Below are 20,796 nucleotides of genomic sequence, written 5' to 3'. Positions count from 1 at the left end.
ACTGACTGACTGACTGACTGACTGACTGACTGACTGACTGACTGACTGACTGACTGACTGACTGACTGACTGACTGACTGACTGACTGACTGACTGCCCTGCCGCCAGTGCCATGTCTGCAAGTAAACCCCCTACGTACGAGCGGAATGAAAAGAAGATGATGCCCTTGTGAATATGAAGAAGATGAAGATAATAGAGAAGATAAAGAAGAAAACGAAGAAAGAAGAAGAAGAAGACGTCAAGAGAACACCACACTCATGTCTGTCCCCCTCAGGCCGAAACTATGCCCCTCGTCCATTCCCATCCGCCATCCCTAGATATATCATGCCATGCCATGCCACTCGTCTCATGCCAATTACGTCAAATGATATTGCTTGACCATCTTGATCAATTCCGCTTCTTCGCCGCCTTCACGCCCAGCCCCGCGCTCCGTCGCGCTTCTCGGTCCCCTTCTGCCAGCCATTGACTCGCCTTCTGCAGCTGGATCACGTTGACCACCTGCTTGAAGATCATCACTGGCGCCGACACGCACGTCAGGATCCACGGCACCGTACTGTCCATCTTGTTTGCCCTGTCCACGCTGTTAGCAAACCCAAGGCATGAACCGCATCCGTCTTCTTACCGGGCCAACTCCAGCGCGCCGGCCGACCAGGGCGACGCAAAGATCTTGGACGCCTCGGGCACCGCCGGACTGCCTGGCTGCAGCGACGAGGGCGCCGGCTGGAGGAGCGAGGGCGTCAGGATCGGCGACGAAAACGACAGCAGGTAGAGCCCGATGAAGAACAGCTCGTTGAGCGCGCAGCACACAAACAGCACCTTCTGCAAATCATGTTAGCTACCAATCTCCTCTTGTCAGCCCCTCCGACATCCCCCACGTCCAACACCGGCGCGACCTACGTTGTTCGAGTAGTACTGCTTCATGATCCAGCTCCGCTCCTCGTCAATATTCTTGTGGCTCTGATTCAGCCCGCCCATGCTCAGCGTCGCGTACATGTGCATGTAGTGACTCGCCAGATCCAGCGAGATCAGGCCCTGGAACACAATCGACCATCGCGGAAACGCCGACGCCAAAAACACCAGCAGGCACGACGTCGTGCACCGGTCCGTCACCATGTCCAGCACCGCCCCGAACTTGGTCGACTGCTTGAAGTGGCGCGCCGCCAGCCCATCGAGCGCGTCGAGGAGGCACGATATGCTGTACAGGAGCGAGCATGTGCGTGGGTGGAGCGGCATGTAGTAGAGCGACGCGATCGCGAGCACGATCCGGGAGTAGCCTGCCAGGTATCCCACCCGGTTAGCTCAGTCTTCCAGCATAAACTGTCGGGATAGAAAATGGACATACATACCGATCAGGTTTGGTATGAACAGGAAGATGTTCTCTTGCACTGCTGCAGGCGCTGCTCCCTGTTGCCCTGCACTTTTGACACTCCCGTTCGCCGCACCGGCAGCACCATTTGCTCTCGTCTGCGTTGGCATCTTGTCTTTCTGTGCGAGTCCTCCCAATATAGTCCGAAGTAGATGTAGATAATAAAAGAGGTCTACGACCCGGGTTGCACGCAGCCGTTTGCGCGTCGTGCTGAGCCTTGTAGTCGAGTGGATGCGCCTGCAACACGAGCGAGTCCGTCACAAACGTGCATGAGCTGGCTCGCCTTGAAGCAAGATGTCGACGATGAAGCCAGATGACACGACAGTCAATCGATGTAAAAGTAACCTCTTCGCAGCGTCTGTCCGTCGCCGGAGTAGAATCAAAGTCGAAGTCGAAGCCCACGTCGCGCGCAGGACGAGGAGGAACGGGAGGGCTAAAACTTGACGATAAAGGGTGATAACGAGGAAAAAAACACCGTCCAGGGGCTAATGACGGTACTCGAATGATGTGGCGATACGCTTGTGCTTTGTGCCTGTGCTTGTATCAACGGAACCGACTTGCATTCACAGTTCTTGGAGGCGGCGAGATGCGGAAGCTTGGGAAGTAGAGAGTGCAAGATATTGACGACAGAGGTATTAGCCAGGCGGGTCTCACAGCTCTGTGGTTGCAGGGGTTGTCCGCCGAACCTTGCGCGTCTTTGCTTGGCGCCCTCATATACCTGCACCCCAGCCTGGTGTCGATCATTACCCGATAGGGAAACATACCAGCAATCGAATCATATTATACTGTTTGCTTGCTAGCTAAAGACAAGGACGTCCTGTTGATATAGATGGGTATATATATATAATCAGTGCTACAGGCACTCAATCGCATAGCTTGCAGTTGTTGAAAATTCTTCCATATAACACCCCCTTGACACCCGCAGCCAAGCATCCATTTGCTTGGAGCAATTCCCCCCCGTTTTTCCCTCCAAGATGCATCTAACTCGCATTATACATACACAATCATGAACATAACCAAAAAATACTCATGCGCCCATTTTCCCACCAGATCATTGCGGATGGTCATATCTCCACATCTGCTGGCCCTGGGCCGCTGCCTGGTAGTCCATGTCGCCGAGCATGTACTCGTGGTCCGGCAGGTCCGGGAATGACGTATCCCACATCATTCCATCCCAGAACGAATTGAGATTGCCCGTGTCTGCGGCCTGAGGCCACATGCCCATGCCCATATCATGGCCCATGGCCGCCAGCATCGACGGCTCTTGCATCGGATTACCAAACTGGTTGAATTCGGGGTACTGAGTATACTCTTGGCCCTGCTGCATCTGTTGCTGTTGTTGGCCTTGTTGGATGTGCTGCTGCTGCTGCTGTTGTTGCTGTTGCTGCTGCTGGGGCTGTTGTCGCGCGGTTGCGGCGGCCGCCTGGGCTGTATTGAACGCCTCGTAAAGCTTCGAGACCACGCTCGCGCTCTTCTTGGCAGCGATGCTGAATCTTTGCATTTTGTTAAAGTAGATGAGCGCTGTCTCGATCTGGTGCTTCCAGCGCTCGACCTCTTCAGGCGAGCTGCCGTCGGTAAAGAGACTGACCAGTGGCACCATGCAGGCCTGATACACAAACCACACTCCGTTCCAGCCGGCGATGAGATCTGCAGGACATTCGTTGTGTATGTCTTCGATCGTCTTGTTGGCGATGATCCGACATTTCCCGACCGTCACCTTCTCCTCCGCAGGCAGCATTGAGAAGGGTGTGTGTCGAAGGGCGCACGACAGTAGAGTTGGCCTGTGCAAGACGATCCGAAGGTTCTGGTACCTCCATTTCAGCACGAGCCGAATAACCCTTAGAAAGTCTGGGCACTGCTCGTTGAAGTCTGTCAGTATAGATGGCAGTTCGTCGCGCCATCGACTAATCTCCGAGTCGAATTGTGAAAGCTCGTCAAACTTGAGTAGTGGACTCTCAATCAGACGATCCTGTATCCTGGTCGCGATCTTGCAGAATTCACTAAAGTGAATCAGAGGCAGGATTTTCAACGCTTCCAGGCTTTGTGGATTGTTGATCTGTGTAAATACGTAGCTCTATAAACGTGTTAGCCAAGTCAATCATGCTGGGTAATTGTGTGAGCTACCTGCTCGATGAAGCTCCTCGGGGGCTGTACAGTGATCGCATCGCCCATCCGTCCCAATGATGGCCTGCCCGTAGTTGTCGACGCCCACGAGTCCATGCAGAATAGACTCCACCATATCCGACGCCTCATCTCAGTAGATATCGCGTCAGATGGCTGTGCCTTTTGCGAATCGTAGAGATTCGCCACTACGCCAGAGGGCTCAACATACTCTCTATGTAAGCCAAGAGTAGTCGCCATCCTCAATGCCCCACCCATCAGGGAATGCGCCTCATTCGGTCGATTCAGATAATGCATGTAATAGCCGCTCATAATCGACAGAGCTTGTAAAACCTCAAGATTCCCGGACCCAAACGACTCCAAAGATAGATGCTGTCGAGCGCGGGTAAAGAAGACGTAATGCATCTGGTTGTCCGATGTCGACGATGCTAGCGATCCTAGAGCAAATACAATGTTCAGCAGGGCAAGCCACGGAGAGTCTTTCCGTTCTCCATAGAGAAATGTCGTCCAGAAATTCCGCTCATTGATCATCGGAAAGTAGACGTGTACTCGCTCAAAGTAGCATTCGATGAGCTTCTGGGCATCTTGTTGGCGAGGTAATGCATCGGGGTTCAAGTCTAGCAGCTCTGGTGGTGGGCTGTTTGCTCGACTGGGCTGTGCCGTGTCGATGACGCTCTGGGTGATGAACGGCCTCGCAATGGGAGCGACCTTGACGATGACCTTGAACGCAGCAGTGATGGAGGAGATACCCACATAGGACGAATGACGATCAACAGCCATGGAAAGCCCGTTGATATCGTCCGAGATGCCTTGGATCTTGTCCTGATGCTTCCGCGCTTCGTCCCATCGTGGATTTTCCTCGGGCGCTTGCTCCAAGGCCTCGAGGCTCTGCTCTCCTTCAGACTTGGGGTTGGTGTCAGACTTGGAGTGCGGGATTGACTCGGGCGGAGACGTAGCTGAGCTCAGTGCTGGGGTAGATAGCGCGAGGTCCAGTAGCTCGTCTCGAGGTTTGTCGACCAGTGAGTCAAGATCTTTCTGAGGATACAGTCGCTGGAGAATCGCCCTATACTGCTCCACTTGGCTGGAGAGTCGGTCGACCAGTCTAACACAGGTCAACTCGATTATCTTCAGGCTGAAAGAGTGAAATCTACCTACTTCCTGGACGGTATTATACGTTGCGCTGGCTTCTGATATGTACAGGCCTCGGGATGCTGATACCATTGGCACTGTCCACACGGCTTGGAGCCGTCACATCGGATCTTCCGCCGTCTGCACTCGACACAGGCATTGGAGGTAGAAACACGCCGAGATGCTGCCGTCTTTGAGGGTTTAGAAGTATCGCCGCTCCCGCTGCCCTCGGGAGATGTTGTGGCTGCAACGGTTTGGAATGTATGGAACATGGCGCTAGCGCTCTATCGGATATACACCAGCCGGATCGGGCAGCGGAGCTGGGTGTGCCGTGCCCAAACGAGAGGATCGCTATTCGAATCAATCGTGCAGAGTCACCTTTGTCCAGAGGAGTTTCCGACTATACAGATGCTGCTGAGGACGAGAAAGGGTAGATACAGTTCTTGATCAGGCCGATCGACGAGGCATCGGCAGCATCTACGTCGATGGGGCAGGTCGACAGGCCAGCAGATACAGGACCCCAGACCTAAGGTGAGCCGGACGATTATGTGTCCAGGTTATCGCTATGGCCTGTATGTAGCACTGTCACTGTGTACTTAATACTGCCCTGGTGGTAAATTGCTCCGGGAGGGGTGTCGATGTAGCATCCAGTCGATGCCGGCCAGCCACGGTTTGTATGGTGAGACTGGGTATGCAAACCGCTGGTCGTTCCATCTACCAATACTAACACTGGAGTCCTGTGTTATCGTGTCGAGGCACAGCAGTCAACGCGATATGGGTGTGGTGATAGAGGACAAAATTAGCCGGTGAGTGAGAATGTTGGGAGGAGGTCTAGGGATAGTGGGATGGAGAGACGAGAAAACGGCGAGAGAAGTCATGACTTTCCATCCAATCGCTCAGTGGTGGGCAGGTAGCGTGAGGCTAATTGGGCGTTTTCCACTCATTCGAGATCCACCACTGGGTCCCCTCAACTTGACATTTCTCCATCTTACAACAGCCCCGGATTTCCTCCCCGGACACATCCCTACATGATCATCCTCCACAACACTTCGTCCTTATGACCCTCTACTACCACGCCTCATCCCTAATCTTGCTTTACTTGTCCTCGACCAAGGGGGCTGAAAGTACCTGCTACCCTGATGTTTCAACTCCCCCACCGTCTATCATGACACAGTAGGTAAAGACATGTTCTGCCTGAACTCGGCCGACCTTCAGCTTCAATCGCCCTTCATGTGGATACGAAACGCCTATTCATATGACCGTCAAATCTCGGCGCACGACCGATCTATGCATGGAATGACTACTAGATCTGTCCCAGTATGCAGATCCCCGCAACATCCCCACACGCCAAATCTTCCAGAATCCTTTTACGCCTTATATGATCCGTGCCCGACGTCTATGCGACCCATTAAGCTAGTAGACTTGTACAGTCTCAGATGGCTGGATATTATCTCATATGTTCGAAGAAATAGCTGCGTCCCCTTCCGAGACAGAGTAAAATGATGAACCTGCTCTCCATAACACCACTGGCCCTTCCGAGTCCTGTAATCATCATTCTGTGCCTCTGCAGCCTCAATTCAACTAGCAACTGTACACAATCGGTATGATTCCCGACATTAATATTACACCCTGTAAGTCCTTCCCACTTATAATCACACTCTTGAAACATGCATCCACGAAGTCCCCCAGGACTCTGGAATATGAAAGGGTCGCTCCCGCATCTTGGCACTGGGACTCGCCATTGTCGGTAGACCGGGCCGAAGATACCCGCTAGCAATGAGGTCTGACACGGCAGCCAATTGACAAAGGCGTTGATACGTCTAAAAAGTAATGCTCGCTACTCTTGTACATAGCAGAACTATGCCGCTGAGCAGATAGTCGATATAGATAGTCGATATTCGAAACAGTCATCGTCTCAACTTGCTCTTGTCATGGCCCACCGAAACGCGGAGGTCTTGGGACACATGTCTACAACGTCTTGCAGAACATTGATAGGCCATGGCTGCGATCGAATAATGATCCTGTCGCTCTCGGTTGCGTTGGCTGGTTTGGCTGTTGGTAGGCCCAAGTATCTCAACTGGGCCCTGGATTAGACACTTCTTTGTCTCGCGCCCCAGCCGCTCCCAAATCGATCGTTTGTCCAGAGTTCAACTTCTTGTACAGGCGCTGGGCATATTTTACGGTAGGCTCGTCGATCCATTTCGTCCCGAGCTCCGCCAGATATAAGGTCAAAGGCAACAAGACGATCTGACATAACACGAAATTGACTTCCAGCCCCATAGGTCCCCATTGCGATATTGGAAGACGATTGCACCACCACAGGATCCCCTTTTCCGGATCGTCGTCCAGGTCCTTTCTGACGAAGCCCACCGCAGCATAGACTCTACGTCCCACCCAGGCCAGAACCGGTCCGTGGAAGAGATAGAGGAAGAAAGAAATCCGGCCAAGATACTGGCAGAACCTGGTTTCGAAGAACCTCTTGAGCGATGCAATCCGGGACACACTTGTAACCAGAGCAATAGCTCCCCAGAAGAGATAGAACCATTTCGGATCGTCGAGTGCGGCCGGCTTGAGGTGTCGCAACCAGACCCAGCCGGGCGAGGTGGCAAAAACCTCTATATCCTTGTTCGCAGCCGGGACACCCGCCAGGAACATGCTGACCACGAACAAGCCCCTGAATATTACGTTCTTGTATGGTTCGAAAGTCGCAAAGAATGCCGGCAGCGCGTCAGTCGCAGCCAGGAGATCGATCTCCGCTAGCCACATGCCTGCAATGAAGTACGCACAATACCAGCCCTCCGGACATATCCACATGAAGTAGACGATCAACATCGCATACGTCCACCACCGACTCTTCCTCGTGAACCTCGCCGTGACTAGCGCCACCATCCACACCAACAGACTCCCCTTCAGCTCGAACGGAATCGTCCACGTATGCGAATTGTACGGCAGCCACGGAATGATATTCCGGTCCCAGATATAGCTCCAGTGCTTAAACTCGATATACCAATCCCACACCTGCTCCCCAAACGTCTCCTTGACCTCATGCAAACTCGTGCCCTCCAGCCCAAACACCTCCATGACAACCACATAGCCAAACGTGCTCACCGCAATCGGCACAAACAGCCGCGCCCACCGCCGAAACACACTGCTCGCCAGCACCTCCCCCAGCCCCACCATATCCCCCTTATACACCAGCCCCAGCGGCTTCACCGTCAGCACGTAGCCGCTCAGCACAAAGAACGTCGCAACCGCGATATGACCCCCCGTAAACGCCACCCGCACAATCGGCAGACACGCAAAGTAGTAGTTGCCGTCCCACCCCCACGCGCTCTCCAGCACGTAGTGCTTCATCAGCGCGCTGTGCGCCCACAGCTCGTGGTGCAGCACGTACACCATGAACGACGCGAAGCCGCGCAGGCCGTCCAGGTGTGCAGTGCTGCGCTGCGGCGTGTACGTGGTGGTGGATGTGCTGAAGAGTGTGAGGAAGTCGGGGTATAGGGAGGACGCCACGCGTGAGCGCCATGGTGCGGGTGGCATGGTTGGGTTCGTGGGGTTTGTGTGTAACGTTCGAGGGTGAGAGTGTTTTGTGACGTTTGTGATCCTCGAGAGATCGAGCTTCGTGGTGGTGTGTGGACGGGCGTTCTCGGTCGGGGGGAAAAGGGCGCGGCAAGGGCGAGAGAAGGGCTGGTCAGTGGTGTCGTCGCATTATTTGTGAGGCTTGTGGATTGTCAAAGTAGTTAGTTGTGGTGATGTGAATTGATGTGTATTTCAAGGCCTGCTCAAGGGTGTAGGGATGCGGTGATATTCCCTGAGCGATGATGGGTGAGGGAAGCGACTAAAAGGCTAGCGGGCCCCCCGTTCCTGCGGCGTTATAGCTCCCTACGGCGTCGGCGAGTTTTAGGTTCAGTTTTGCTGTAGCGCATGCTTTGGTGCGGCACTGCACAGACACGCATAGGCACAGACAGACACAGACACTGGTCGACCGAGCCATGGATATCAGCATCAGCATCCGGGACTGATGCACGCGGCAGCTGGTGGATTGCCCATGCTCGGTAGCAGGGGTGTATGCAAGGAACGAGATGACTTTGTTATTGCTGAGGATTTTCACATGCCGTATTGGGTGCCAGGTACATAGGTAGCAATAAGTACCGAAGGCAACATCTGAAACAAAAGAGAATGGACATACTAGGATCTATCATGGTGAAGGCCGAGGCTGTTCATCAACAAGCCCCCTGCGTGACATTAGCGGCGTTGAGAGCGAGGTGAGTAGAGCGACGGTGTGATGATGAAGAGCGTCCGATGTTCATAATCGAGCCAAGTAGGATGTACCAGGAGATTGTGTCGCTTCTCGAAGACGGTGCGACTCCCAAGAAAGGCATCATAACAAATGAATCTCAGCACATATTCAGGTAAGCGATTTCTTCTGTGCTACTTAGGGGTATGCTATATTACATTCGCACCATTATCCTCCACGCAGCTCACGTTCTCACGTCCTCACGAACCCGCCGTCACCACCAGCGCTGTCAACAGCCGTGCTTCCAACACCCTCGCCGCCAGCAGGAGCACTCTTGACGCCCTCCTGTCCAATGACATGCTCGGCCATCTTCTTGCCTTGCTCACTTGCAATTGGCTGCGCTCCATACCACGCAATGACCGCAACACCCAGCAGGGCTGCCAGGATACTGAACGTCATCGCCACAATGCCCTTGGGCGTGAAACCCGCCGGCAGACGCGCTGGTGGCTCGTTGTTGCCGGTCAGGTCGAGGAGGTTGACGGTGTTGCCAGCTGCGTTGCCGGCGGTGGGCGTGGGAGGGTTGTTTGCGGCGCATGCAGCAAGGTGGTCATGTGGGATGTTAGAGGACTGCAGCGCGAGAGGCGCCTCGACGAAGGTGGCTATGAGGCCGGATGTGACGTGCCATTCGATGTGACAGTGGAAGAGCCAGATGCCGGGCTAGAAATGGTGTTAGTCAGGCGTTCAATACAGATGCGGAATGGAAGGAGGACATACGTTGTCAGCACGGAAACGAAGAACAAAATGCCCACCTGGACGCACGAGGACGGTATCGCGACGCATCGGTGTTGCGGGGATCGTGGCATTGGATGTTGCAGCATCATAGAAGCCAGCATCGTCGTCTGAGCGGATCAGAACCTGGAAGTTGTGGCCGTGCAGATGGAAGGGATGCTTCCCAGGATCGTCGTTGTTCAGGACAAGTTCGACGACCTCGCCTTGCGCAAGGATAAATGGGTTCGTGTTGATACCGTAGATGGCGGGGTCCGTCGCTGTCTCGCCCGTGGTCATGGCGGTGTACAAGGTAGGGACCTTAGGCGGAACGTAAGTGATATCGTTAAAGAACGCATAGTTCGCGCCGTCTCCGAGGTTGTCCATCTTCAGGTCAAGCTGCACGTTGTGGTTGACGTTCTCGTACACTGGCTCTTTATCGTGTGGGACCAGGGTGAAATCGTCAAAGGGCTCGAAAGCATCCAGCTCCTGAGCTGCGGGCTTGTCTTTGGCGCCATCGTAGACCAGCCATCCAGTGACGTTAGGATTCAGACCATCCGGAATAGCGTCAAAAAGATCCTGGTCCATGCTGCCCATGATGGGGAAATTGGCCGAAGTGTCATTCTTCGTGGTAAAGAGAACGCTGTACCGCTGTGCGGCAGTCATGTATAGCATGTTAGCGGTGGCAGGCTCTGTGTAGACACCATCGACCTCCACAACCTGCATCTCATGGCCCTCAATCCAGACATACTGGGCGGCAAACGCAGCCATGTTAACCATGCGCAGTAAGTAGGTCTTTCCTGGCAACACTGGTATTTCAAGATTCTGTGTATCATTCATCAAGGCCGAATCAGGGACTGGCTCGGCTCCCGTAGGATTGGAGACACTAATAAAACTGGCAAGCAACCCAGGCATCAAATCATGATACCAATCTGAGAATGAAAGTATGATTTCTTCGTCATACATGTCAGCGAATGGCATCTCATCATCTTCGACGATAAACGGAGCCCTGAGGCCGTCTGGGTATTGTCTGCTATGCTGTTAGGCATATTCCGTTGGAACAAGCAAAGTTGGCTCACCCTCGAGTGTGACTGTGGAACCAATATGTGCCAGGTTGGTCAACCTGAACAAAGTCAGTCCTTGTAGCGCATCTCTGATGGTGGAAGGTGCTTACGGTGAAGTTGTAAGTGAACGAGCCTCCGACAGGAATCTCACACTGAGTGACTCCAACAGGCCCGTCCATATTGGTGGTGCCATTTTGATATAGACCATGCCAGTGCAAACTGGTAGTCTCATTGCCCAGTTGGTTGTTGACATTAACGACTAGAGTATCGCCTTTCTTGACGAACAGGGCAGGTATGGGCCACTGGCCATTAATTCCCATGACAGGACGGTTGAAAACTCCATCAGGATTACCGTACACCCAGCCAATGTTGAACTCCTTGGTGACAGTCGCAGCACTGGCAACTGCTATGGCCGACAATGCAGTCAAGCCAGCAAAAAGGAAGCGTGAGGTCATGGTTCCCTAAGACGACGTCTTCTCGGGGCAATGGTCAGATCCAAGCGACAGCCAGAGCCAGAACCATAAAAGAGCTGGTGAAGGAGAAGTATTTGCTGGAGGAGAGGAAGTCCGTGATGGACTGATTGATAAGATCGAAACCCGAGATAGCGGGGGTCCAACCGTAGTCCGGCGAAAAAGATCAGATATGATATGATAATAGGATTGATCGAACCACGCCACTTTACTTTGTTCGGAGGGCCTGTGCGGATGCAAGTGAAAATACGGGTACGGGTACGGGATTGTGGAGCATGTTGCAGAGTGCAGTCTTAGCAGTGACTCGTGTCGATCGTTCTGGGTCTGGATCTGGGTCTGGCGGCTGGTCTGCAGGCCGAAGCTTCGATATTAGTTCTCGTGGGGTGCCAATATGAGTGACAGTCAGTGACAGTATTAATGACTTTGACGGCTACCGGATAGATGCGATGCGAGGCATCACAGACTGCAATAAGGATGATGATGCTGATGCCAATTCAATAATGTTGGTCGTGCATTTGACAGATGTCTTGACAGATGAGTCTACATACAATTTGGACTTCTTCGGCATCGTGCGATCCGTCTGCTACGCGACGCCGCTGTAAAGAAAATGGCGCACCTCTATACGAGGATGTGGTGTGTAATTTGTGTAGTCTAGCGCGACAGGGCCTTGGATCCAAGCATCTGATAACAAAACCTCCCCTGACTCGACGTCAAGGCCAGGATGCACGTAGGATCGCCTTCAACATCGTTATCCTCATTTTTTATTCTTCTTCCTAGTGTCGTGCATCGAGCAAGGAAGCTGCATAGAACACGACGATATGTCCCGAGGAGCTGATCGTGCTGCAGCAACGAAGAGTGTAAAGTGAAGATCTCTCTGTTGGTTCAAAATTCAGGGCCAGTGGCAGCTAAAGAGCCGATCAGATAAGTCATGCGCCGGGTCTAACGGCGTCACAACATGTAGAATTCATCAATCATTGGGTACCTGTGGTATTAGTCTTAATGCCAATTTTCTTGTCCAAGCTTGAATGGACCAAGCTTGGGGAGTCCAGGCTGCATATTTTGCACGCCTCGGCGCGCCCTCACTCCATAATATGCCCGAAGTCCCTTGTCACGATTGTTAAGGCCTTCCTTTAGCAGACGCCTCGCGTGGGATGCCATTATTTTTCCAATCATTGTCCTGATGCCGCTCTCGCTTGATTGTTACATGTTCGGCAGAACGCCGTTGTAACGCTGAGGTAGACTTTGTCATTCCGTCTCCAGGCTTTTCAGAGATCCCTATTGTGGCTAGCCTGGTCTGATCCCTGGGTCTTGTCGTTCGGATAAAGTTATCTTTTCACTTATCTGATCATCTGAGCTGTACCATCGCTTTGCCGCCTCGTTCAACCTGTTCCTCTTGCTCGCTCCCATCTTATCTTGATCTTGATCTTTATTTTGCGATTATATCTTATTCATCGCTTCTTACTGCCAGCTCTGCTGGCGTCAATTTAGCTACTCGCCCGCCATGGTCAACGTTTTCGCTGTGCCAGGTAGTCTCGCAAGCACTATGCTGCTACCAACACTTGCTAACTTTGGCATCTAGTCTTCTTCATTTGCTTGCGAGAATGCTTAGAGACAAGCATCATTGTAGCCGTCTTGCTGTCTTTCTTGAAGCAAACCCTTGGTCCTGACCGGGATCCTAAAGTCTACAAGTCCTTGGTCAAGCAGGTAATCTTACACTTTCACTCCCTCATCAGCTTCATGTTCTGATGTTCCAGGTCTGGGTTGGTATTGGAGCAGGTCTGGGGATATGCATCGTCATTGGAGGTAAGCGATTCCTTATTCTAGCAATTCTTCAGGTCTGATGCCGTTGCAGCCGGTATGATCGGTGCCTTCTACGGGCTTCAGAAGGATGTGTTTGCCAACACCGAGGACATTTGGGAGGGTGTATTTTGTCTGGTTGCATCCATAATCATTTCTTTGATGGGCGCTGCACTCCTTCGGGTTTCAAAACTCCAGGATAAATGGCGAGTAAAAATTGCCCGAGCAATTGAAGCCAAGGATCGATCCGAGAAGCCTGTTCAGGGTCGATTCAAGACCTGGACCGAGAAATACGCCATGTTCCTTCTACCCTTCATCACCGTGTTGCGCGAAGGCCTTGAAGCCGTTGTCTTCATCGGTGGCGTTGGACTCGGTCTGCCAGCAGAATCATTTCCGCTCGCTGTCCTCTGTGGCCTTGGTGCTGGAGCCTTGGTCGGCTTTCTTATGTACAAGTGAGTGGTCGAGTGTTCTGGAGTCTTGCTCTACCATTTAACAATCATTAGGGGTGCCAATCGAACCTCCTTGCAGATTTTCCTGATCATCTCCACCTGCTTTCTCTACCTCGTCGCAGCTGGCCTGTTCACTAGGTCTGTTTGGAGTTTCGAGAACAATGCGGTACGTGGATGATCTTTGCCATAATTGCGGTAATTGTGCTAATTAGTAATGCTAGTGGAACAAAATCATTGGTGGTGATGCAGCGGAAACGGGCGCAGGCCCCGGTTCATACGACATCCGTAAAAGTGTCTGGCATCTTAACGTAAGCTCCATGTAGGATTTGCCTCACACTCGCTGACATTGTGCAAGTATGCCAACCCTGAAATTAATGGTGGTGGTGGCTGGGGCGTCTTCAACTCACTCTTTGGCTGGACAAACTCTGCGACTTACGGCTCAGTGATCTCATACAACCTTTACTGGCTAGTGGTCATTGTTGGCTTCCTATTGATGAGTTACCAAGAGAAGAAGGGTCATCTGCCGTTCATGAAGGCTAAGACAACGTCCGCATCTGTCGGTGAGAGCAGTGATTTGGACAGTGAGGCCAATTCTGGAAAGGGAATCGAGACTGAGAAGTCAGCCGTGCCAACATCATCAAACGTTCGAGAGGTGTCCGAGTAAGACGAGCAGATGAAAAGGGATTGTTAGCCATAGACTGGAAATGTAATTTGGTGGTGGTCGAAGTACTTAAGTAACAAAAACTTGCTCTATCTTGCTCTATCTTGCTCGAGACCCGATGCAACTTAAAATGACGCTAATGATGCTCCACGTGATCTCAACACATCTACGCTAAAATGTTTAGCGGCTCTCACGGCTTGGCAGGTTATACCTAATGATTAAGTCCATTCAGATTCGTCCGGAGGCAACAGTGCACTCATTTGCTTCCTCCATTCCCAGACATAGCGCGTCAGTATGTTCTGGCCGTATCCGTGAGTGGTCTGTCACTAGCATACTTTCTTTTGTCCTGGAGCTAGCTGCATATCAACATGGCATCCGGCATTCTACACCAAGAAATCATTGTCATTTCGTCTACAGGCGACCTAGTCTTGAACGTTTCTCATGAAGAGCACCAAGAGGAGTCTCGTTATCGCGTCGACTCGGGGCATATACGCCGGACCTCGCCTTATTTTGAGCATCTTCTTGGAGGTGCTTTTAGCGAAGCCACGGCTGTTCATGAGAAGCACAGGTCGCTGCGGGACCAGTACTCGAGCTTCGAGGACGTCCCGGCAGATGAGCTGCCTTGTATCACTGTGGTCCATATAGGGCAGATATCGAAGGTCAATTCCATCGAGGGTCTTACCGCGGACTTCCTACGTGTCCTCCACGGTCTCGAGCTTTCTCAGCCCAATCCTCCCGTGCCGAATATCGCAAACTTAGCCATTGTAGCCGACCGATTCGATTGTCTTGGTGTATTCTGTCTATATGCGAAGAAGAAGGGTATTTTCAGGGCGATTGATGCAAGGGCGCGTGGGAAGAATACATCGGAAGAGCGGGTTCGCCAAAAGTTGTTGGTTGGCTATCTGTTGGATCATAATCCATGGGTCACCAAGAATAGCAAACACTTGATACTGTCAGGATCAAAACGATGGGACCCTCCGGCCCAGGAGCAAGAGGACACGGAGAGTGCACTATGGTGGGATCTTCCGCACGGCATTGAAGGTTCGTCCACAGGTAGGTCATGTACACGATCCGGTGACTAATGCTATCCTCAGAAGAGCTTCAATATCGACGTGAAAGAGTGTTGGAAACTCTGAGCTCTATACCCCTATACTTTCTCCACCTATATATGTCTGGCGAAAGACAGTGCAAGCTTGGGTACGATTCCTCTTTAGCATGTGACTCTTTTCAATTGGGAGAGATGGTCCGTTTTCTTAGTCGTGCGGGCATGCTGAGAGTTCGGAGTCTCCTATATGACCCCATCAATGTAACTGCATACAGTGGAGATATCGACCGACTTGTTGATAGCTTGCGCAAATGTCCCAAGTACCAGATCGATAGCAACCACGCCCATTGTGGGCTCAGAAGTCGAATGCTACCCGTACTCGGTTGGTTACAATACTGGCTAGACAAGGACAGCGGGAGTCCTGATTTAGGACTATGTCCCGAATGCTTCAAAGCTCGGCGAGGGGACTATGCTTGGGCAGAGGCCAAACGTCCGCTTATGTGGAGGAGGACTGGAACGTTGTCGCATACAGGGAAGCCTAAACATGCAGCACCAGCAGGTCAGTGTTTCCATCGCCAATTTGATGTCCGCGAAATGTTTACCGCGACTGAACGAGACTGGGCCGAATTCCACCCTACCGGTGTGTCCCATATTAGACAAGGTTGTTGTTCCACTTCATCATAACGGACATTGTAAATGCCTTGGCTGAGTAGGGAATGGCATGATGTGTGTGACGGAAGACAAGGAATGGCGACCTGGACAATAAAACCCAGTGAGAGCGTCGCTGTCCGGTGAATCCATGATAGGGCCGTCCATGGCCTTTCACATTCACGCTTGATCTTGTGGTGATTGATGTTGGTTGGCTATTTGCGACAAGCGCGTGTATCTCCTTGTTTGGGCGGCTGAACGCCAGGCCCAGCCATTCAGATCTCAACTGAGTCGCGTCTAAGACACATCATTTCCGGGAAATTGATATTCAAGAGCCTGCCAGGTGAATTAAACGCACGAGGCAGACTCGCTGGGTGAAGGTGAGCATATAGTGGCGGAGCTTGCATTCCCAAGAAAACAGCGAATAAGGCTGGGGCTGTGCATGTTCAGTCCCACCACAGAACCGGAGCTAAGGCCAACTGCACCACATGGCATATGGGTTCCTAACGTCTATCTGACTGTCCGCGAGGCTGTGAGACGGGCCATGTGTCAATCACGAACGGCTACCACAGTCTCTGGTGAATCCATCCACCCCTTGAGATAGCATCCTCTCTCCTCCGTTCCTCAGGTGTACTGTTGGAGCCTTGCAGGATACCTTGGCTGTGTGAAAGAACGCTTGTAAGTATCAAGATTCCTATAAAACTGCCACATTGTTTGTCCAAGGCATGTGCTTTCACACGCCACTGCACACAAAGAAAGTCATCAGTCATCCATAAACAGCCTAGTCCAACAGCAGTGGCTTGACATTTTATGATTTCTTTGGCCCTTACGGGAAATGATTACCCTCGCTGTTTGAAACTCAGTTGTTCTTTCAAACTACATTACAGACTTAATGAATGACAGATCGGCTCTTGCCCAAACACCACAAACCTCCTCTGGGGACACTTTCCTAGGCCTCCCTCCTTCACTTCGTCGCAGTACTTCCATACCTCAGGATCCGCAGTTCTCGTCAGCTTCGACAATAGCAACCTCATCACATCTGGCGCCCTTTGCAAACAACAGCACCATGGCCAGCTCCGATCCAAGAGACAGCAAGAACTTCCTTGATGCTCTACCCCCACGAGACTCTAAATCGCGCCGATCGCTGGGCAACTTGTTTGGCCTGAAGAAAACCAAGTCCGTATCGTCGTCTTCATCAACTGTGCATGCAGAGCAGCCGCCACCCTACCAAGCCTACGATACAGGTCCTGCGTTCAAACCTACTGAAGCACCCAGAGAAGCACCCAGAGCTGCCGAGACGCAAGACGGTCGCTATGGTTTCTTGCGCGAGTATGACACCGTGTTCCTCATAGATGATTCCGGCTCGATGCTTGGAAACGGCTGGAGCGAAGCTGAGAGAGCTCTCAAGGCAATCGCCCCCACGTGCGCCGAGTACGACTCGGATGGCATCGACATTGAGTTCTTGAACCACCCACAACATTACTCGAAGATCACCAACCCCGAGGAAATCGAGCGGATCTTCCAGCAAGTGACGCCAACGGCCCGCACTCCGACTGGCCGACGCCTTCGCGATCTCTTCCACAACTATGAGGAGAGATATGTCTCTGCCGGATCCTGGGATGACGTCAAGCCGCAGAACATCATCGTCATCACAGATGGTGGTGCGACAGATAGCAGCGACACTCGCCTCGAAGTAGTCATCCAGGACTTTGCCAAGAAGCTGGACAAATGGGATGCTCACGCGACTCAGCTCGGTGTCCAGTTCTTCCAGATTGGCGACTTCCCGGATGCTACAGAGATGCTGCAAAGGCTCGATGATCACCTCTGGGGCCGCGACATTGTCGATACGGTCAAGTACACTGGCCGACCGCTCGACTCCAGCCAGATCTTGAAGGTCGTGGGCGGTGCTGTTTCCAAGAAGCTCGATGGGCAGACATTCCAACAGATCCGCCTGGAGAGGAAAGAGAAGGAAAAGGCACGGGCCTCTGCTGAGAGAACATGATTGACTGCCCGAGGGTCAGGGTCGTCATTTGGACCGATAAGTTGCCTGTGGCAATCCTTGATTATACGTTATCTTGCAAACCGAAAGTGTTCTTCAAGCTTGAAGTTCGAACTTCTTCTTCTGTTCCTAAACTTATTGTATTCATTCTTCATCTCGGTCATGCAGGACTCACATAGTCAATATACATTTTCCAAGCTTCGATTCATATCCAAGCCTTTTTACCGTGTAGTGGGTTTGTTTGTTCTCGTGTAGGGCGTATTCACCTCTCGACCTAATGTCTGACGCTCTTGATCCCGATATCCATCCACTTCACCATAATCAGGCAGGCAGGTTTGACGTTCCTGCTGGGTGTTGATGATGCATGCTTTGGCAAGGTCTTAGGCCCTATAATTATTACAACCGTTGCTCATCAAACAGTCAGGCCTTAGAGACCTCGGACCCTCGAGAGCGGGCTAAAAGGACGGCGCGAGTCGGGCGGGTCAGCCGCTATGAGATGCGCGCTTGATTGGAAAGGCGCCGGCGCTGTGGTGCGAAGGGCTGTAAGTGCGGGCGAGGGACCGGTATATCTGATACTTGAGTGCGTAATATCTGGAAATCCCGCAACAAGACACATCAAGGCAGATGCATTCTCTTCAGGAATAGACTCATTAGGGCAGGTAGATTCTCTCATAACAGACACATTACATGTATAAATTTTCTATATGCGTTCCACAGTACAAAGGGCGTCGGGCCACGGTGATATCTCAAGCAAATAAATAAATAAACATTCCTCAAAATCTCTCCCTCAGACCGGGTGCATACACACCGGCCTCTCCCCATCCTCCTCATCTTCCTCCAAAAAAACGTATTCCTTCGTTAAAAAGCGCAAGAGCTATAAAAGAATGATGCTCATAGGTAGGTATGTGAATAGGAAAAAAAAACTCCCGTCGTTAGAAGAAGAAGAAAAATGCGAGCCGTCTAAAAAGAATGATGCTCAAGCTCCACCCGAATATATATAAATGAACCACAGACCACGTTTTCTTACATGAGAATGCTTGACAGTGAGTGGCTGTTGCTGGCATGGAAGAAGTGAAGATAAGAGGAGTATGAGAAGCAGAAAAAGAAAGAAAGAAAGGGGGTATACTATACTATACTATATATACGAGGTTGCCGGGAGAGGGGAATTTCCTGTTATACCATCGCTGCCACGGCGACGACGCCGGCTACTAGTGCGCCGAGAGGGTTCTTCGCCATTACGGCTGCCGCGCCGGTGAATGAGGGTGGGCCCACAGGGGTAACGCTTGATGGGCGCGGTGTAGCGACTGTGGCTGGGGGAGGCACCGGCGGCAGAGGTGTAACGCTGGTACCAGGGACTGGGGCAACGGTGCCTGGCGGGGGCGGTGGTGAAGGGAGGGGAGTACCGGGAGGTGGAGGAGGGATAGGAGTGCCAGGCGCCGGAGGGGGTATAGGAGTACCTGGTGGGGGTGGAGGAATAGGTGTACCTGGTGGCGGCGGAGCGGGAGACGATGCCGTGGGCTTGGGAGGCGAAGACGGGCTGTGGTACGTTGATGGAGGAGGAGGTGGAGGGCGAGGCTGGCACGAGTGTTAGGGATTGGTCTGATTTGTGAACTTGAGGATAGGTACATACTTGGTACGAGCTTGATGGGTGCGGGGATGCAGCGTGCGACTTTGAGCGGGTCTTTGTGACAATGGTCGTGATTGTGCCGGGAGGAGGGCAAGGCGTTGTCACGTGGGGAGGCTCGTAAGTTGATAAGGGTGGTGCATGGCTAGACGGTGACGGCGGGGGTGTATGGGTGTACGCTGGCGGGCTCGAGTGGGGAGGCATGCTTGAGTGAGGCGGCTCGTAAGTTGAGTGCGGTGATGGTGGAGCATGGCTTGAGTGTGGAGGTTCGTAGCTAGACGGCGGAGGCGTGTGAGTGTACGGTGGCGGGCTTGAGTGTGGAGGTTCGTATGTCGAATGTGGAGGCTCGTGTGTCGAATGTGGAGGCTCGTGTGTCGAATGTGGAGGCTCGTGTGTCGAATGTGGAGGCTCGTGTGTCGAATGTGGAGGCTCGTATGTCGAATGTGGAGGCTCGTACGTCGAATGAGGCTCGTAAGTCGAACGTGGAGTCTCGAAGGTCGAATGCTGGGAAACAGGCGTATGGGTATACTCTGGGGGGACAGGCGTGTGCGTATAAACCGGGGATACAGGTGTGTGTGTATACACTGGAAGAGCAGAGTGAGATTCATGAGTTGGCGTCTCATGAGGAGGCTCTGAGGGAGTGTAAACGGGCGGGCTCGGCGTGGGCGGTGGAGACTCATGTGGCGATGATACTGGAGCATGGGACGTGTAGTGAGATGGTGTCTCGTGCGATGCTTCTTTTGAAGATGGAGTCGGCACTGGCGAGCCATAGCTTTCGTTCCCAGGTAGTGGTGAAGCGTAGCTGTCAGTAGCAGCACTGAAGACCGCAAGGGCCATAAGTCCGAGAGCACTCTTCATTTTGTCTTGCGTCGATTAAGTTGAAAGTGTACACAGAATAGTAGATTAAAACGTCTGCGAATTAAGATATAAGATATAGACAAAGATTATTGCAGGCAGGGCTTTAGAGAAGGGGCCCTTACCGCCGGAAAGGCTGGAAGGAAGAATTAAACACGAAGGTTGGAAATAGTATGACACGTTGGTCAACGAAAGACAAAACAATAAGAAGGAGAATTATGGCAGGTAACAAGCTCTTTATTCACGACCACAAGCGAACCTACAACATATATGGAACCAGCCGGACGTTATGGAACAGTAAACCCAATGGTGGGTAGTCTGAATGGAGGAAAGGCAGGTTGGGGCAGTTTGGTCACGGAATGTTTACAGGGGCACATCGGACCTGTAGAGATAATCGATAATGTCCAGTGTTGACCGGACCATGCGGTAGCTGAAGATGCGTGTTGGCCAATGCGCTGGCGGAGAGGTTGGGTGTTTATTGCCCATGGATGTCGTAAAGATGAAAATTAGCCGAGCCGTGCTTCGTAGGTCAACACGGTCACTCATGGTTCCGAAGTGGACGTGTTC

At 52.3% G+C, this 20,796-nt stretch overlaps 8 protein-coding genes across 8 annotated transcripts; 3 read left to right on the top strand and 5 right to left on the bottom strand.

Annotated features, from left to right (window-relative positions):
• Positions 1 to 250: 250 nt before the first annotated feature.
• On the bottom strand, positions 251 to 1,637 carry EJ05DRAFT_51107 (uncharacterized protein). The gene is made up of 4 exons (XM_033748223.1): positions 1,347 to 1,637; positions 898 to 1,274; positions 623 to 819; positions 251 to 571 (listed from the first exon to the last, which is right to left on the bottom strand). The coding sequence occupies exons 1-4, from the start codon at positions 1,474 to 1,476 to the stop codon at positions 388 to 390; spliced, it is 888 nt and encodes a 295-aa protein (XP_033599456.1). The 5' UTR covers positions 1,477 to 1,637; the 3' UTR covers positions 251 to 387.
• Positions 1,638 to 2,207: 570 nt separating this feature from the next.
• On the bottom strand, positions 2,208 to 4,887 carry EJ05DRAFT_466293 (uncharacterized protein; the record flags this gene model as incomplete). The annotated part of the gene is made up of 3 exons (XM_033742804.1): positions 2,208 to 3,440; positions 3,491 to 4,589; positions 4,643 to 4,887. 3 exons carry the CDS (start codon positions 4,885 to 4,887, stop codon positions 2,418 to 2,420), a joined length of 2,367 nt encoding a protein of 788 aa, XP_033599455.1. The 3' UTR covers positions 2,208 to 2,417.
• Positions 4,888 to 6,403: 1,516 nt separating this feature from the next.
• Positions 6,404 to 8,304, bottom strand: EJ05DRAFT_51077 (uncharacterized protein). Its single transcript, XM_033748201.1, has one exon. It carries the CDS (start codon positions 8,153 to 8,155, stop codon positions 6,689 to 6,691), a length of 1,467 nt encoding a protein of 488 aa, XP_033599454.1. The 5' UTR covers positions 8,156 to 8,304; the 3' UTR covers positions 6,404 to 6,688.
• Positions 8,305 to 9,104: 800 nt separating this feature from the next.
• EJ05DRAFT_440324 (multicopper like protein) lies at positions 9,105 to 11,136 on the bottom strand (the record flags this gene model as incomplete). Its single annotated transcript, XM_033741925.1, has 4 exons — positions 9,105 to 9,569; positions 9,627 to 10,647; positions 10,697 to 10,740; positions 10,792 to 11,136. The coding sequence occupies 4 exons, from the start codon at positions 11,134 to 11,136 to the stop codon at positions 9,105 to 9,107; spliced, it is 1,875 nt and encodes a 624-aa protein (XP_033599453.1).
• Positions 11,137 to 12,531: 1,395 nt separating this feature from the next.
• On the top strand, positions 12,532 to 14,061 carry EJ05DRAFT_466287 (high-affinity iron transporter FtrA; the record flags this gene model as incomplete). The annotated part of the gene is made up of 7 exons (XM_033742803.1): positions 12,532 to 12,677; positions 12,731 to 12,855; positions 12,906 to 12,954; positions 13,004 to 13,400; positions 13,452 to 13,563; positions 13,619 to 13,705; positions 13,753 to 14,061. Exons 1-7 carry the CDS (start codon positions 12,653 to 12,655, stop codon positions 14,059 to 14,061), a joined length of 1,104 nt encoding a protein of 367 aa, XP_033599452.1. The 5' UTR covers positions 12,532 to 12,652.
• A 208-nt stretch (positions 14,062 to 14,269) lies between these two features.
• EJ05DRAFT_51032 (uncharacterized protein) lies at positions 14,270 to 15,990 on the top strand. Its single transcript, XM_033748166.1, has 3 exons — positions 14,270 to 15,099; positions 15,153 to 15,662; positions 15,720 to 15,990. The coding sequence occupies exons 1-3, from the start codon at positions 14,427 to 14,429 to the stop codon at positions 15,785 to 15,787; spliced, it is 1,251 nt and encodes a 416-aa protein (XP_033599451.1). The 5' UTR covers positions 14,270 to 14,426; the 3' UTR covers positions 15,788 to 15,990.
• Positions 15,991 to 17,000: 1,010 nt separating this feature from the next.
• Positions 17,001 to 17,678, top strand: EJ05DRAFT_428862 (uncharacterized protein; the record flags this gene model as incomplete). Its single annotated transcript, XM_033741531.1, has 1 exon — positions 17,001 to 17,678. A coding segment is annotated over one exon (678 nt), but the record flags the coding sequence as incomplete, so codon positions are not given.
• A 1,074-nt stretch (positions 17,679 to 18,752) lies between these two features.
• On the bottom strand, positions 18,753 to 20,448 carry EJ05DRAFT_50465 (uncharacterized protein). The gene is made up of 2 exons (XM_033747600.1): positions 19,381 to 20,448; positions 18,753 to 19,325 (listed from the first exon to the last, which is right to left on the bottom strand). Exons 1-2 carry the CDS (start codon positions 20,230 to 20,232, stop codon positions 18,924 to 18,926), a joined length of 1,254 nt encoding a protein of 417 aa, XP_033599449.1. The 5' UTR covers positions 20,233 to 20,448; the 3' UTR covers positions 18,753 to 18,923.
• Between the last annotated feature and the right edge of the window lie 348 nt (positions 20,449 to 20,796).

The sequence above is a fragment of the Pseudovirgaria hyperparasitica genome (genome assembly GCF_010093815.1).
Source record: "Pseudovirgaria hyperparasitica strain CBS 121739 unplaced genomic scaffold EJ05scaffold_10, whole genome shotgun sequence".
NCBI classification, from domain to species: domain Eukaryota; kingdom Fungi; phylum Ascomycota; class Dothideomycetes; order Acrospermales; family Acrospermaceae; genus Pseudovirgaria; species Pseudovirgaria hyperparasitica.
This window is presented reverse-complemented; position numbering and strand designations above follow the sequence as displayed.